The 16,124-nt window shown below is 39.2% G+C and overlaps 1 protein-coding gene across 1 annotated transcript in view; it reads right to left on the bottom strand.

Annotated features, from left to right (window-relative positions):
- GALNT5 (polypeptide N-acetylgalactosaminyltransferase 5) overlaps positions 1-8,583 on the bottom strand; it is a 36,309-nt gene extending 27,726 nt beyond the window's left edge. The window contains exon 1 of the mRNA XM_040971992.1: positions 7,139-8,583. Within this exon, the coding sequence (XP_040827926.1) occupies positions 7,139-8,583 (1,445 nt within the window). The remainder of the gene's footprint in view (positions 1-7,138) is intronic.
- Positions 8,584-16,124: the final 7,541 nt, after the last annotated feature.

The following is a 16,124-nucleotide window of genomic DNA, read 5'->3' as shown; positions in this document are numbered from 1 at the left end:
ACTTGAAACTAGGTAATATATTCTAATGCTACACCATCCACTAGAAACCCAGCGATATCCTTGCATATCTGGACTCTGGTCTTGGGGCAATTTTAAAGAAAAATTATTTCTTATTTCTATATAAATTATGTCTACACATTTTCTCAGAATATATACCTGTCAAGAAAAACTAACTCCCTCATGCACCTCTAAGCTATGGATGAGGAAGAAATTTGTTTTAATTTTTGACAAAGGCATAGGACTATAAGAAAAAGAAAGAAAAAAGAAATTCTATTTTATACAAAAAGTACTGGAGTCTCAAGTTGGGAAACTGTCCTTTGAGTCCCAAATCTGATATTAGCATACTGAGTAGAATAACTATTATTTGTTTTTGCTTATCATCTGTGAAACACATGGGAATTCCATTTATTATATTCTTTTTATTTTTTTTGGAGGGGGGGTGAGGAATGGCCACTTTATTATGCACAGGTTACAGGCTTTAAAGGGTAAGGGAGGGGAGGGCAGGAGGGAGCCTTCCGGCAGACCCCACACGCACGAAAGACACTGTAATTGACTGTATGACATGTCTATCTCCTTAGATCTTCCAGCCATGTCAGAGGTCAGGTTGTACTTCCCTTGACCTTGTAGCTCTGTTGGAGGTCACACTCCATGTGTAGGCCTGGAAGCTGTGCCTCTGACTATGGGAAGGTTAGGCTTAAGCCACGCCCTCCAGGCAGCAGGGCGGGGCCTGGGACGATTCCCCACATCTTGCCCCTCTGCTTTTGGAACAAATTCTACCACAAAGACTTCTACCATAAGGGAAATCGTAAGTCCTGAGATTCTAGGATGTTGGTACAGACATTTGGGGGCAAAATTTAACATAAGAACATCATATGCTATAGCACCACATTGCAGGCAGAATGTAAGGATGAGTTAGACTGAAAATGCATTCACACATGTGCACATACATACATATGGTAGGCACAAATACACACAGCACTGCTGAAGCGACAAGCACCGTCACATATGTGAAGCTCAGCAAGGCACAGATTCCTCTCACTGAGCCTGGCAAGGAAACACATGGAGGTGATGATGGTCACTATGAAGAAGGAGCAGCCGGGTAAGGGAGACAGTCTGATGTGGAATGATTCCAAATGAGAACATGGAATGATTCCAGAGAGAAGAATCAAGAAACACTATTGCATCAAATTCTGTCACTTGTGAGCTCTGAGCCCTGAGACACATCACTTTACCTTTCTTTGTGGTGTTTTTTGTTTGTCTGTTAACAAAGCACAAGTCTTGATCAACCAGACAAGACTGTGGTAATGATCAAAGGCAATGATATCCAGGCAGGATGAAAGGTCCAGCTGATGGGCATGGTGAATGGCCATAGGACAGACAGGGAGCAAATACCACATGAAATGAAACACAGTGATCTGCGGCATTATCTACCAAATGAAGCCTCAGCTTCCTCTGGGCTTCATACTTTGCTATAATTAAAGCTGGTATGATGGCCAAGTCCATCTCAGAGAAAGATTTTAAGGATCAAATGAGAAAGCGAACAGTAAGCACTTTGTGAATTCTCAATTGCTGTATATTCTGACTGCTCTCATTTGTCCATAGATCAAGATTTTAGAAGCAGTTCAAGTTTATAAAGTACCTGAATTTAGAATAACACAGATTTTTTTCCCCAACAGACTGTGAACACCTCAGCCTCGGAAGAAACATACACAAAATAGAGCTTCTATGTTTCCACTTACTGTTCATTTTCTGACCTTTGAGGGGGAAAAATGTGCTCCCCTCTTGAGAGTTTCTGCTCTGAATGGCCAAGAACATTCAACATAAAGTTACTTTCCAGGACAAAAGTAGCCACTGAAATATTACAAAAAGACCCAGATAAAATTAGGCTGCTGGTTTAATCAGACACAGGGTTAGACGTGTGAAAAAGCAGTGTAAACAGGTTTGAATTCCTAATTTGCTAATTGCTTTATTCCAAGAGTTTTTCTAGCTCTTTGATAATGTTTAGGAAGAACAAGTCGCTGATTTGCATTAACATTTCTCAGTGTTACATTAATTAGGCTCTGGGTAACTATTTTCTTCTCCTTAAATTAATTGAAGAAATATGTTTCGCATTTCTCTCCTCCTACTATTTTTCTCTTTATGATTGCTCTAGTTATGGGGAGATTGTGTTAAATAAAATAGTTAAGGCTCAGTAATCAACTTTTGGTTGTATTTAACTTTTGTTATAAACCAACCTGAACCTTTTAAACATTTTTTTAATTTATTTCATTTCTGCGTCCCTTACCTGGGTTTCCAGTAAAATAGAGCATATGCCCTAACACACAAATACATGTGAACTCAACAATAAACATGTGCACACATATGCCCACTCACCCACACAGACACTCAGCCACTATGTAATAAGTGTTATTGTGTTGCTGTCATGCATTGGAGGAGCAAAAGCAAGAAGCAGGCCTTACAAACGATCGTGTGAGCTGCAACCCCTCATCCTCCCAGGAGCGAAATTACTTATCTAGTCAATTTTAGATAATGTTCTCCATTCATCATTATTCACAAAAGCACTCTAATTCTATTAGAATAAGAAAAACCATAAAAATAAAACTTTCTTCCAGCCCTGATGAGCCTTCAGGTATCTGAGGTTTGAGAGTCTTGGTGATGAGTTTATTTCCTCTCTCCATCTCCCTCTTCTGCACCCTGTTCATTCACATTTCCTCTGTTCTCCCCTAACACAGTTAAAGCTTTTGACCTTTCCAAGGTCAAAATTAAGGTTCCAGACAGTTTTCTTTTCCTCTCTGTAATTTGGATGGGTTTGTGGCAAAGGCACGATGCTATCTTTTACCTCTCATATGTGCCCAAAGGAAACTCTCAAGCTGTGTAGGAAGGAATCAAATTATTGGTTGACAGTCCCTGCTCTGGACTAAAAGAATAAAGACCCGTTTTTAAGTGTTTCATTGAGAGGCTTGTCGGAGTTCTATAGGAAAGCATTAAATTAACCATTTAGGCAAAGTTATGACAGCATAACAGTGACAAACACACATACTGTAATTCTTTCTGTAATCTGAAAACTGAATGTTAGTAGAAAGATTCCTTTGAGCCACTTTTCTCTAAATTCAGATTTAGGAAGAGTTCATTTTTGGAGTTTCTTCTTAACTATAGCTATAGGCCAAAAGATAAGACTTCTGCAAGTAGAACTGTCGTGGGTTTTCAGTAGACAGGAGTGCATTTTAGCAAAACCAGCATGTGTGTTTGTATGCACGTTGACTATTGTTAGTGGAACAAATTTTAATGATTCTGACCAAGAATTTCCAGGAAAAATGATTAGACATGGAACTTTAACATAATGGACAAAATAGAATTTTAAGGTAGTTTTGTAGGTATACATTAAAAGAAATAACATAATTGTATTTTATTTACTGGCATAAAGCTTTCTTGTAGATAAAATGAGATTTTTCTCTCTTGAAAGGCAAAGCATTAAAATTAAAACCAATGCAACAGCACTCACTTTGGCTGCACATATACTAAAACCAATGCAACTGATTAATAAAATGAACTAAAAATAATTAACCAAACACAGCATTAAACAAGATGTAGTTATACTAGACTGAAATTCTAACTTGTTCTGTATATTCAAAATGACCATTGTGCATTTATCAAAGATTTATTTTAAACTTCATTTGAATTGCTGCCTCTCAATATCAAATTTCAAAAAGACACCTATCGTGTAAATCTGTGTCATGAAGTTCAGAGCTCTGTGCCCAGTGAAACAAAGCTCCAGTCACAGTTCACGAGGAGTATGTGACATCTAAATGTCAAGCAGTGACAAATGAGGGTGTGTAAGAGAAAATGGTTGGTGCCATGCAAGGTAAGGGGAGAGGTAGGTTTGAAAAGGATGGAGTTAGTAAAAACAGTTGTGCCCAACAGTGGGCTTAGCAAACAAACATGATCATTGTGTGGATGGGCCACCCTGGATAGTGCCCCTGGTTACGCCGCAGGAATGGAGAGCACAGGTAACTCTCACAACATACTGAGTAACACGAGAAAGGAGCACTTGTGCTTTTGGAAGAACTGGTTCAACTGCATATTCCATCTCAGCAATAGTTCTTTGGGAATCATGTGGGAATCACAGGCTTGGATAAAAACAAAACAAACAAACAAAGATTCTCGGGCAAGTTGTCTTAGGAATCAGTCTTGTCTCTACCGATTTTTTTCTAAGTTTGAGCAATGTGTTGAATACTTACTGAAGTGACATTTATATAGCAAGCAAACAATTTAACTAATTTGGATACATACATACAGCTGTATCTTCACGACTACTGACAAATTACTGGACATTTCCATGACTTCAAAAAAAGTTTGCTTTCACGCACCTGAATCTACCTCATGTAAGAAATCACCATTCTAATTGCCATCACTCGAGCATTACTCTGCCTTATTCTCAGGCTTCATACAAATGGGGTTGGAACCAGCATAATCCCACTACCTGTTAATGTTAGGCTTGTCCTAGCATATCATTCATCATAAGGCAGTAATGATTGGTAACTACTTATGATCTTTCCTGACAGGAATAGAATGTAACTGACTGTAAGACATCTATGTTTTTTATCTTTTTGGGTTCAACTTATATTCAATCAACAATTATGACCTGTCAGTAGCTTTGTTCATGAATCCATAGTAGGAACTTTGGAGGGTGGGGTGAGAAATGAAAAAGCAGTAAGGGAGAAATTTCCCTGAACTTTGAAATATAAAGGATTGATGCTATAGCTAATTTTAAGGCCAACTCTCCTGTGTTCTTATGAAAGATTGTCTCTCAGACGCAGATACCATATGCCTTTTCACTGAGTCTTAAATTTTATTAAGAAAAAATTTCTTGCATGATGCACTCTTATGTGCTTTCGCAAATACTTTTGAGCAAATATAAAAATAAAATGAAGCTGAAAAATATACCTCATCCCAAATCTGACTAGCCCGATGAATAAAATGTTTTCCATTTTTGTTATCTTAGTCTACACATCCACTATGCCCACATACTGTTTGAGTGGTTAAGTAAAAGGGGGGCTAAAAATTGAGCCAATTTCAAGACAGAGTAGCACAGAAGCAATGCCAGTGGTTCAGAGTGGGGACCCGCATGCAGATGCTATAAGGGCTGGAAAGTCTCCTGTGTCCTTTATGGATCAGATCAGCCAGGCAACTTGTGGAAAACTGCCTATATTTAGCCAAGGTGGGTTGTGTGATAAGAAGGAGGAGGCCTGGCCACATACTGTCTGACTCATCATTTCATGTCCACGTGTCAGTATCTTCTGCAGCTGGATAGCGTCTGCTCCAGACAGAACCTGGCTAACTTTCCTGGACTGAAATGCCAAACTTCTGCAGACCAAATTACAGAAATTAGCAAGGGCTAGGAACCACCTAGCCTTCAGTAGAGGACACAGAGGGTAACATCATTATGACTCATGTCTGAGCCTTGTATATTTCCCTTTCTCTAGTTTGGAACTGGAGCTCTCTGTAACAGCAACTTCTTTCCCCCACATTTTGTGTTTAGAACTGGCATAAATGATACTGGGATAACAGGGTCTCTCGTTAGAACAGGTCTAATAGGATTTTTAAGGAGTTGGGGGTGGGAGTAATTAGCAAGAGATGGAACATTATAACATTTTAAAAAATCCTTTCTGTAGAATTACTGGCTGCATCTTCACAGGAACGCAGCTGTATTTGAATCAAATCAACATGTCTGGTTTTGTTCACCTAGTGGTATTCTTACAGGATCTGGAATCTAGGAAGCATTTACTCATGAAGACCCATTTGGGTCTCTGTTTCCTCATCTTTGAGTAACTTTCAACTCCCCTCAATGCTGGGAGTATCAATGAGGTGAGGAATTAAAAACAGCACAGTGCTTGATTTAAGCAGGCAGTTAGTAACATGCTGGTAGTCATTTCCCAGTGACTCAGAGTCTAAAATGGTCTCATTGTAACTGATATTAACTGATATCAGAACGAAGAGATTCCGCTTATTAATAAGAACAAAGGTGTACACACATCTGTCTTCTTCCGGGCAACACTGGCCAAACTGAAACCCTGACTACCTAGATCACAAGGAAAAAAAAATTCTGCTGAGGTTAAACAAGGCCATAACTGCACATCACATGTGCTAATTCTCAATCTTGGTATTCCTTCATTTCTGCTACCAGAATGACATTGTCTGGCTTAGATAACTGGATGTCCAGGCATACTTCAACCTGCAGTATACATTAATGCCTAGAAAACAATAAGGTCATTGCAAAAAGACCATTGAAAAGTGGAATTAAGATACATTTGTTTTGGGTTTTGGTGCTCTGCATCATCGTATGAACTGAAAGAGGAGGGTTGTCACTTTCCCAAGCTTATCCCTCTTTAAATGACTCTTGATACATTAATTCTTCAAAGACTTGGATTCCTATAACAACCATCGAACTTTTTTTTTTTTACCAAGAAAGAGGGAAATTCTTCCATATATTGAATAATGTGTATTTTCCATGAACTTTTTAAACACTCATTTTATATGCTTGTAATCCAAATTTTTTTCCAACAAAATAATCTTTTAATTTCATTTTACCATGAACCTTTTGAAAAAACCCCTCATATAGGTTCAAAGTACCTCACTTATAAGTGGGTCAAAAAGATCCAGGAACCCAGTTGTGTTCAAATCACATCAGCTGTTTATGACTTGATCCATCCTCTGCTGATGGAATATAGGGTTTCCTTCTTGGAAGAACCAATGCTTGGAGGCCCATTCATAGCTTTTTTTTTTTTAACCTCTGGAGAAGGACAAAACTCCTGAATGCCCTCATCTGGTCATCTGAAGCACAACCCCTGCCACCTCCTTTCCAAGGTTCCTATGAAGATTTCCAAATCTATGCAGGTAAATAGTGAAACTCTGCAAATGTAAGTCATTATTATCCTGCTCTTGGAAATCACTACAGAAAGAACAGCATTATAGAAATTATCTCTATATGCATGCGATAATTAGTGGACATCTCATAATTAATACATCTCATAATTAATTTTCTAGGTGACCCAAATCACCCCTAGTTATCAAATGATAAACCCATTCTACATGAATACCAAAGCACATGGGGCCAGAAAACAAAAGAAATGGATCTTACCCAGCTGGTCTTGTGTCTTCAATGGCTCTGTCTACTGGGATCAAATCACTGAGGTAGACATTGAAATTTCCTTCTTTCCATCTTCTTTTGGCTTCTTGCTCCTTTCCTTGGGGAACAACTACAGGACGTCCAAATTGACCTGGGGCTTGGGGGTCCCTCGGAGAAAGTGTCACATCGATTCTCAGCACCTGATGCATTCCACTGTCCTCAGGTAAAAAGGCTTTTCCTTGACTCTGATTGTCCCCTGCGGTCTGGGTCTTGGCAGTTAAGTTGAGTTTTGCTGCTGCCTTCCATGTGGCTAAGGTCTGCATGGCTTGAGACACTGTTGCTCTCTGTGAAGTAAGTGGAGGGAAAGGTGCCTGACTTCTACTCCTGTAAGCATGTTTGCTTTGGCTTGCATGCAGTCCTTTAGGAAACATGCTTTTGGTTTTAGGACTGGGGACTTCTTTATAATCTGTCTTCAGTTCCTCCCCCTTGTTTATAATCACAACACGGGTTTCAGAGAAATTGAGCGTCTTTGCAGGGGCCACTTCAGTTCCATCATCCTTTGGCATACCTCCCAACTGTGTCTCATTAATAGAGTGTTTCTTTAGGAGATTGGAACTGGCAAGGAACTTGGAAAAAGGAAGACCCTCACTGACTTTGTGTTTATTTGCGTTTAGTTTTTTGCTCTGAGTCTCGGTTTTATTTAAGATTATGGCTTCTCTAGATTTTGGCACTGGTGGGCTGACGGGGTGTGTCCTTTCATTGGCCACTGCTCTTGATTGCTGATTTGACCAGTAAGTACTAAGGCTGGTGGTCAAATTCAGGTCCCTTTCGGGCACTTGCTTCGATGTGTCGAGGCTAAGACTCTTTAGGGTCTCCTGTTTTATACCAGCAAATTCTGTGTGTGCCTCTGTTTGGATCTGTGGAGTTCCTCCGGCTGCCCTGAAAGGGGTTTTCTGTGCACCCTGAGCTGCTTGCTTTGTTGCCACCTGGCGAGAGGAAACTTCAGGTTTGATGCCTCTCTCTTCTGCCTGCTGATTGGTGAGAGTAACTGGGTGAGTCTGCAGATGGGCAGGATGCCACAAAGGCAAAACTTTGCCTCTTCCCAGGGCGTTAGGCATTCTTCTTTCGTACTGAGTTTGGTACAAGTCATTCTCAGCTTTGAGCACTCTCTCCTCACTCTTTCTGAAGTTCTCTTTGTCCCATTCCCCCTTCCCATATCTCCTCTGTAGAGGCTTTATGGCTTTTTTGCTGCTGTAAAGGATCTTCATTTGGTCTGGCTGAATCTTGAATCCTATCTGTTCCCTCCTGACAATGCCTTCCTTGAGGACCCGGGTGTTGATCTCACTGAATGAGAGGCGGAGAGCTGCCATGTCAAAGAGCAGCCAGATGACAGAAGCTACAAAGATAAATGCCAAGACTCGCCCACTTCCTCGGAAAAACTTTCGGATCTTGTTCATGATGCAAAGTCTTCCCCTTGCAGCCTGCCCTCCCTTCGAGCCTTGCTTACCTTGAGTGGAGAGAAAGCCGAAGACCAGAAGCAGGAGCAGCAGAGTTGCCAGAACAAGCCCCCTCCCCTGGACACAGCAGGAAACAGCTCAGCTCCTACTGCTTGTCAGTCTCTGCCTGCGTGGCATTTCACAGCAGCAGAGCATCTGTGCCTGCTTAGCTGGCCTTGGCTAAACCCTGCTAAACACTACCCTTGGGTCATTCCAAGAGCAGTCGATTCCAGCCACCGGACAGTTGGACCTATCACTTGTCTTCTCCACGTGAATTCATGCCCACCTTCTGACCGGCCCAGGAAAAATGTGGGGGGCGGATTGGAGCTGCTGTTTCTCTCCTCCTTGTTCTCAGTCTCTGAGTCTGCACGCTGTAACTCAACACCACTTCTCATAAGGAAAACATTTCAAGGCATTACCCAGAGAAGTTCATTCAGCTCTCACCTTCCGTGTTGTGTGAGAGTGTGTGTGTGTTTTAAGAGCAATTAAACAGAAAGAAATCTATCTAACTTGGGAGGGCTAGTGTTCCTGGTTTATAACCCCAACCTTCCACGCCTACTACTCATTAACCCTTGTGTGCCCTGGTGCTTTGAATGCCCTGCCTGGACAATCAACTATTGACCTTAACGTTTCAGCTTTGGCAGGAGCACTGGCTCAAAGCAGGAGACCAGTGTGTTCTTGGCATCAGGGGAAGACATTTAATTATTCAGAAGCATTTCTTGTGGGGGAAATTGAAAGATTTCTTTTGAAGCCAACTGCATTTTTGTCATTAGTTTATTTACATTTAAAACTAGATTCAAGAAATATAAGCTTGCTTGTCTCGTGCTGCAAACATTCCCAAACAGTGTGCTGTAGGTCTGAGTATGCCTCCACTTAACATATTAAACCAGTGCAATAGAATTAGAATGCAGGGGGCCTTTGGACGATGATGAAATTATGGGAACAGAGATATTCTAGCTAGGATTAGTATCCCTTAAATAATAGGACACAGGGAACAGTCTTGCCTTTTCTACAATCAAAGGGTATCCCAGGAAAGCACTTTCTATTAAAAACGTAGTGGCCCTTACCAATGTCGAATATGCCAGTGTTATGATGTTGGCATCCCTGCTTCTAGAGCTGTGAGAAATACACTGCTATTGTTAATCAACAACTCAGTGTAGGGTGTTTAATATAGCACCTTAAGCAGATGAAGACCAACTTTCCATTCTTTCTGTCCTGTCAGGGGCCTGTAACAGTTTGAACATTTCTCTGGGACTTGGACCAATCTTTGACTGGCGTTGTTCAACTGACAGCTCAATGGTGCTTGTGCAAACTTTACATCAAACTCACTTACAAGAAATCAGACTTTAAGGACTGCTTAATCGATGGAGGATGCTGTGGAACTAACAGTCTGATGTTATAATTTTCAAAAGCTTCCGAGGGGTTTCTAAAGATGATCAAAGCTGAAAAACACTGGTCTAAAATGACATCCATCAATATTGGGGCAGGGGCGGTGGAGAAGTGGTACATTTGAACACTGACAATTTCATGCAATTCATACGCAATGTTAGATATTAATTTGGCTGGGTGAACAGTTACCTAAATAGGTGATACCGGTTGCATCTACACTGAGTAAGGAAGATCCTCTCTCACCAAGTGCAGGTGGGGGAACCATTAGGTTGGTTGCTGGACCAGGAAGACCTGAAAGGGAAAAGATGAATGTGCTCTCTATCTCCTAGACCTGAGACATTCGCCTTCTTCTTGGCACTTGAAACTCCAGAATCTCTGCTCTTCCTACTCTATGACTTAGACCAGTAGCCAACATATTCTCAGGCCTTTGATCTTGGACTGAAAATTACGTTATTGATTGCCTGGCTCCTGAGCCTCTGGATTTATACTGAGCCATGCTATTTTCTTCCTTAGTGCTTAAGCATATTGTGGAACTTCTCAGGCTTCAAAATCATGACAAGCAGTTCCCTTAATGTATTGCCTCTTCTCTCTCTCTTTTTCTTTCTTTCCATACTTACTTAGTTATCCCATTGGCTCTGTTTCTCAGGAGAACTCTATTGTCAAATAATTAGTTATTTAAATAATTATTATTTAATAATATAATTAATAGTGTGTGGAATTCTTTCCAAGATAGAGTAAAACCTAGTAAGAATCATGCAGTCCAAGGATTACTGAGTCCGAGTGTACTATTTCATGCTGTGAGTTATGAAGACCGTGCTCAGGAGCTGTGTTCTTGGAGGAACTGTGAGTGAACTGAAGATGTTGCTGCCACACATTACTCTGCTTTTTGAGTCTAAGGCAAACGTAGAGAAGTAAGGACAGATACTCAATTCTTTGTCCCAAATCATTGCCTTCTCTAACTTTCAGCCTTTAAGTATGTATGTTGCTCTATGGAAAAACCCATATAAAAACATCCCTGGTGGCATTTTCTTGAATCCCTGATTCTCCTTTCTACTCAGTGCCTGTACAATATGGCTTGGAATATCCATGCGGATGGTAGAAGTGGTAGATCAACTGTTTTCCGGAAGTATCCTTGCCTCAATTCTTCATCTGTCCTCTCAAAATCCACGGAGGATGTTCCCTGTCTCAGGCCCAGTGCTGGACACTGAGGGATACCGAGTGATAGAACATAGTTCTTGTCCTGAGGATCTCATAATTTATTGGTGGACACAGATATTTAGACATTTATTATATTTTGTAATATGCAATAAATAACATTAGAGAAAGAATATATTGGATTCTATGGGTTCATAGTTCAGTTTGGAGGGACATAGATGCTTTTTGAATAAACCAGACTTGGACTTGAAGAAGAAATTAGAATCTAATGGTCTTTGCTCAAATTGTGGACAGAGGGAATGTTAATGGATGCTAAAATGCAGATAAATTAGAAAAATATGTAGAGATGAAGACAAAGCAAAGGACCTTAGAGAAAGTTTGAGTTTTTAAGATCCAAGAAGACTGGAAACACAAGCTTGGATGTTAGCTTAAATGTCTATGTTTGTGTGTTTGTTTATGTGTGTACTTTGTGTGTTCTCAATTTGCCTTAAGTAGTTTCCCACACTTTTTCATTGAACATTTAACTCAATTCACAAAGTAATATAATGGGAAGGTAAAAATTGTGATATTCATTTTATAGTCAAGAAATGAGAATTTATAAAGACAAAGCAATTTTCAGAAAAAAATTGAAAAATATAGATTTTGAATACACATATCTGACACCATAATCCAAATGCTTACATATTACACAACACTATAATGCACTGTAAAGCTAGATCCAATGTGGTTACTGAGCAAGAGAGAAGGAAATAAGTGCTTTTTGAAGGTTAATAAAATTAGAGTAAATCATGTGAATATCTTTTCCACACTACTGTATCCCATAATGATAGCTACTGTCATTGATACAAGTACAAATATCTTGTTTTGATAGATATGTGGATACATGTGGGAGGCAAAATACCAGCTGTTCCCCAAATTAAATAAAAAAGCTTTTGAAATTTGTTTAGCTTTTATTAAAATACATTTTCATAAATTTTTAAAGATTCATTGCATGGACTTCAATTTCTTTGCCAAATAAAAAAACATCATTTTAAAAATTACCTTCCTATATCTTTACTGTTCTATATTTATTTAGAAGTTATGATTGACTTATCTGACTCTGACTTGTCCTTACACACCAAAACAAATTTACTCACTAGAGGTAAAAACTAAGCTGGAATATTGACCTACATATCACAGGTAAAGCAACTTATTAACTCTGACTTCAGTCTATCTGAAGCATGATTCAGAATGAGACACAAAAAGTATATAAAAGTGAAAACAAAATGCCCAAATCCCTTTGAAAAGCAGGAGCTGATCAACAGTCAGACTTGGTCCAAAGTACTGACTTGGTCACTAACAGTAGTACGACCATGGAGAATCTCCCATGAATGAACTCTTTTAGCGAAATGGTCCAGCTTCTTCCAGGAGAAATAACTTATGAACAACATTGTCAGTTCAATCCTTTGAACCTTCTTGAACTTAGTACAAATTTCTTGTGACTTCATCAATTACATACAGTTCCCGTTTTCTAAAAGCATTTCTTTGGACACAATTATTGCTTCCCATCTAACACCAATGGCAAATGGAATGCAAAAATCTAAATTAAACATGAGGGTCAGGAATTGTTAATGAATTAACCTATGGTTGCACTACCAACAGTCCATGTCCAACTGCCAGTTTGAATCTTGCCAACTTGACTTCCATTCCAGCTGCCTGAAAATGTGCCTGGGAAAGCAATAGGACATAGCAAGAGTCTCTGGGACACTTCCACACACGTGGAGGAGCAGGATGAGCTCCTGGCTCTTGGCTTCTACCTAACTGGCTCCAGCTGTTGTAACAATTTGTAGGGTGAGCCAAAAGATAGGAAATCTCTCTTTTCCCCTATCTCTCTTCATTACACTGATTTTTAAATAAGTAAGCAAATATTTTTTAAAAGTAAATTGAAATTTCATTCTTTTGCATTGGATATTCAATTTCCTAACAATGGTTATAGAAAAGACTTTGGTACCCTCTTTGTTCTTAACACCTTTATCAAAGATAAACATTACAAATGTGTGCATTTATTTCTGAATTCTCAGTTGGTCAGTTCCATTAGTAAGTATATTTGTTTTAATACTATAAAAATTATGCTATTTTATTATGATAATTTGAAAGTGTATTTTGAAATCAGGTTAATTTGATGTCTCTAGCTCTTTTGTTATTCAGGGCCTTGTGTGATTTGAATTTTTAGAAATTTTTTACTAGCATTAAATTTTTACTAGCATATTATTGGACTTTTGACAAAAATTGCAGTGAATCTATGCATCATTTTGAGTGTACAAATTTTAGGCTATCAATTACCTATTGCAAAATTGCTTTCAAAGTGTTTGTGCCTGTGATTTTTCTCTTCAATATCTTATATTTTTAGAGTAAAGATCTTTCCTTACTCTGGTGTAAAGGTAGCCTTAACAATTTTTGATGTTATTATGAATAATATCATTTGTCTAATTTATTTTGGAGATAAAATCAATTAAAATTGATTAAAAACATAAACATGACACCAGAATTGGTAAAAACTACTACCAGAAAACAAAGTGAAAAGCTTGATTGGTGTGCTTCTCATTTCATGTGAGCATGTACATTTAGTGTGACCATCTTCCCCCAAATACAGTCTTACAGAAGAAGCAAATTATAATCAACAAGAGAACATTGTGTAAAAAAAACACACCACCAACAAACAAAAGGTGTAAAGTCATAATCTAAAAAGCAGATTGTTTCATTTTCAAAGGCAAAAGAAAGCTTTGCTGGATATGTTATCCTGGGCCGACAATTTTTTCTTTTAGAATCTGGAATATGTCAATCCATTCTCCTCTTGCCTGTAGGGTTTCCTGTGAGAGGTCTCCTGTGAGTTTAGCCTGGTGTGAAATAATACTAACAGTCTTTTTCCAAAATTGGTCAGATTGAACAAAGTATTTATTTAGGCAATGATGCATGCATGTTGGAATAAAATAAAAAGTGTCGGGTAGGAAAACAGGAATAAACCATAGAAAACGATATGGGAGAAGTCATGAAGGGAGAATACAAAACCAAGGCACTGAATTGCAAACAAGTCTGGTGTTTTGTGGAATGGTGGTAATGCAACTGTGAACAGACTGGAGCAAGTGACATAAAGAACAGGAGATGAATTTGGAGGGATGGACAGAAATCAGATTCCATAGTAGATTTAATCCGCATGTGCTTGACTTCATTGCATTGGTTAACATTCACTCCGGTATGGGCATTACATCATGCAATCTCTCCCCTGTTTCTTCCTCCTCCACTTCCTCTTCTTCCTTCTCCTCTTTTCTTTTTCATGAGAGTTCTGGAGGCACAAGGATTTCCCCCTCCATAGATCCTATATTTGTCCCCTTGCTGTTTTCCCCCATATTGTTACAATAGTGTAGCTTTTCAGATACAGACACAAGTCCATCAAACTGCTATTTAAGTGTATTATGGAATTGCAGGTATAGGGTGAAATAATGTACTGTAGTAAAACACTACACTATAGAAAACCAAGGATCATATAGTCAAAGTATATTTAACAGTTTCATTGGGAGTGTACTTAAGAATTTATTTGGGAGTAGAGATGCGTACTACAACATATCTGTTCCTATGTTACATGTAAGTAACCTGCCAAAAGACAGGCAGCCAAGACAAGGGAGATCCTGGTTTAGGATCTGCTGTAACAATGTTTTGCATTCATTTTTTTCTTTTTTGGGTCTTATTCCCTAAGAGAAAACTTAAAGAATAATTATCCCTAAAGAGACAGGCATCAAATAATAAGAAAGACAATTTTCTTGAATGAGGCTGAGTTTAGAGAGCCAAAAGCCTAATATTTAGAATTCCTTTTCCCTTGGGGAGGGTGCTTGCTCTGGCATGGTGGTTAAGATGCTCCCTAGAATAACTGCAGCCTGTATCAGAGTGTCTAACTTCAAGTTCCAGCTCCTGTTCCTGATTGTCTAATGATCTATACCTATAACAACAGTAGGTGATGAAAATATTTGGGTCCTTGCCAGCCACAGGTTCTAATTTTGTAAGGATTTGGAGACCGATGCAATAAGCAGGCGGTATCTCACTCTGTATGTTCATCCATCTCTCTCCCACTGTCTTTTTATCTTTAAAATAAATAACAAATAGATAGATAACTAAATAAATAAATAAATAAGAGGCTAGCACCCTGTGTAGAGGGTAAAGCTGCCATGTGTCACACCAACATCCTATATGGGTGTTGTTTTGAGTCTCAGCAGATCCATTTCCTCTAATGGACTGGGAAAAGCAGTGAAAGATGGTTCAAGTGTTTGGGTTCCTGCATGAAGCGTCTGGCATCTGACTTCAACACGGCCCAGCTCCATCCATTGCTAACATCTGGGGAATGAAGCAACAGGAGAAAACTCTCTGTTGTAACTCTTACTATCAAATAAATATTTTTTTTCAAACAAGGAAAAAGTTTTTAAAAGATTATTCAATGTTATTTGAGAGGCAGAATTATGGAATAAGAAAAGGGAGAGAGTGAGTTCTTCTATCCATTGGTTCTTGCCCCAAATAGCAGACCTGCACAAGCAGCCAGGAGCATCTTCAAGATATTGTGGAGAGCGGAGCTGCGCCTCAAAGATGGCGCTTGTTGACCATTGCTTCGTGGCACAAAGGTGGTAAACAGGTTTTGGGAAGTTACTGAGGATTGGGCCAAGCACGTAGGGAAGCTGCGTGACCTAAGTCATAATTGGTGTGCTTATCACATGATGTGAGGAACTGTGTATGGATTGGTTTGTGTAATGTAAAAAGGTCTGGGTGAAAAATAGTTAATGAGGAGATTCTCCCAGGCGCGCTTCAAGGCTAGAGCTAGGGCTAGAGCTATCGCTATCACTTCAAGGCTATTGCTAGCTAGCACTAGGCTGCTTTTGCTTTACTGTAATAAATCTTACAAGTGCTGTAACTGCTTTCACTTTGCCACAACGCTT

The sequence above is a fragment of the Ochotona curzoniae genome, unplaced genomic scaffold, assembly GCF_017591425.1.
Source record: "Ochotona curzoniae isolate NIBS_2020 unplaced genomic scaffold, NIBS_Ocur_1.0 contig_2210, whole genome shotgun sequence".
In the NCBI taxonomy this organism is placed as follows: Eukaryota; Metazoa; Chordata; class Mammalia; order Lagomorpha; family Ochotonidae; genus Ochotona; species Ochotona curzoniae.
Note: the sequence above shows the minus strand (reverse complement) of the source record. Positions and strands in the feature narration are given on the sequence as shown.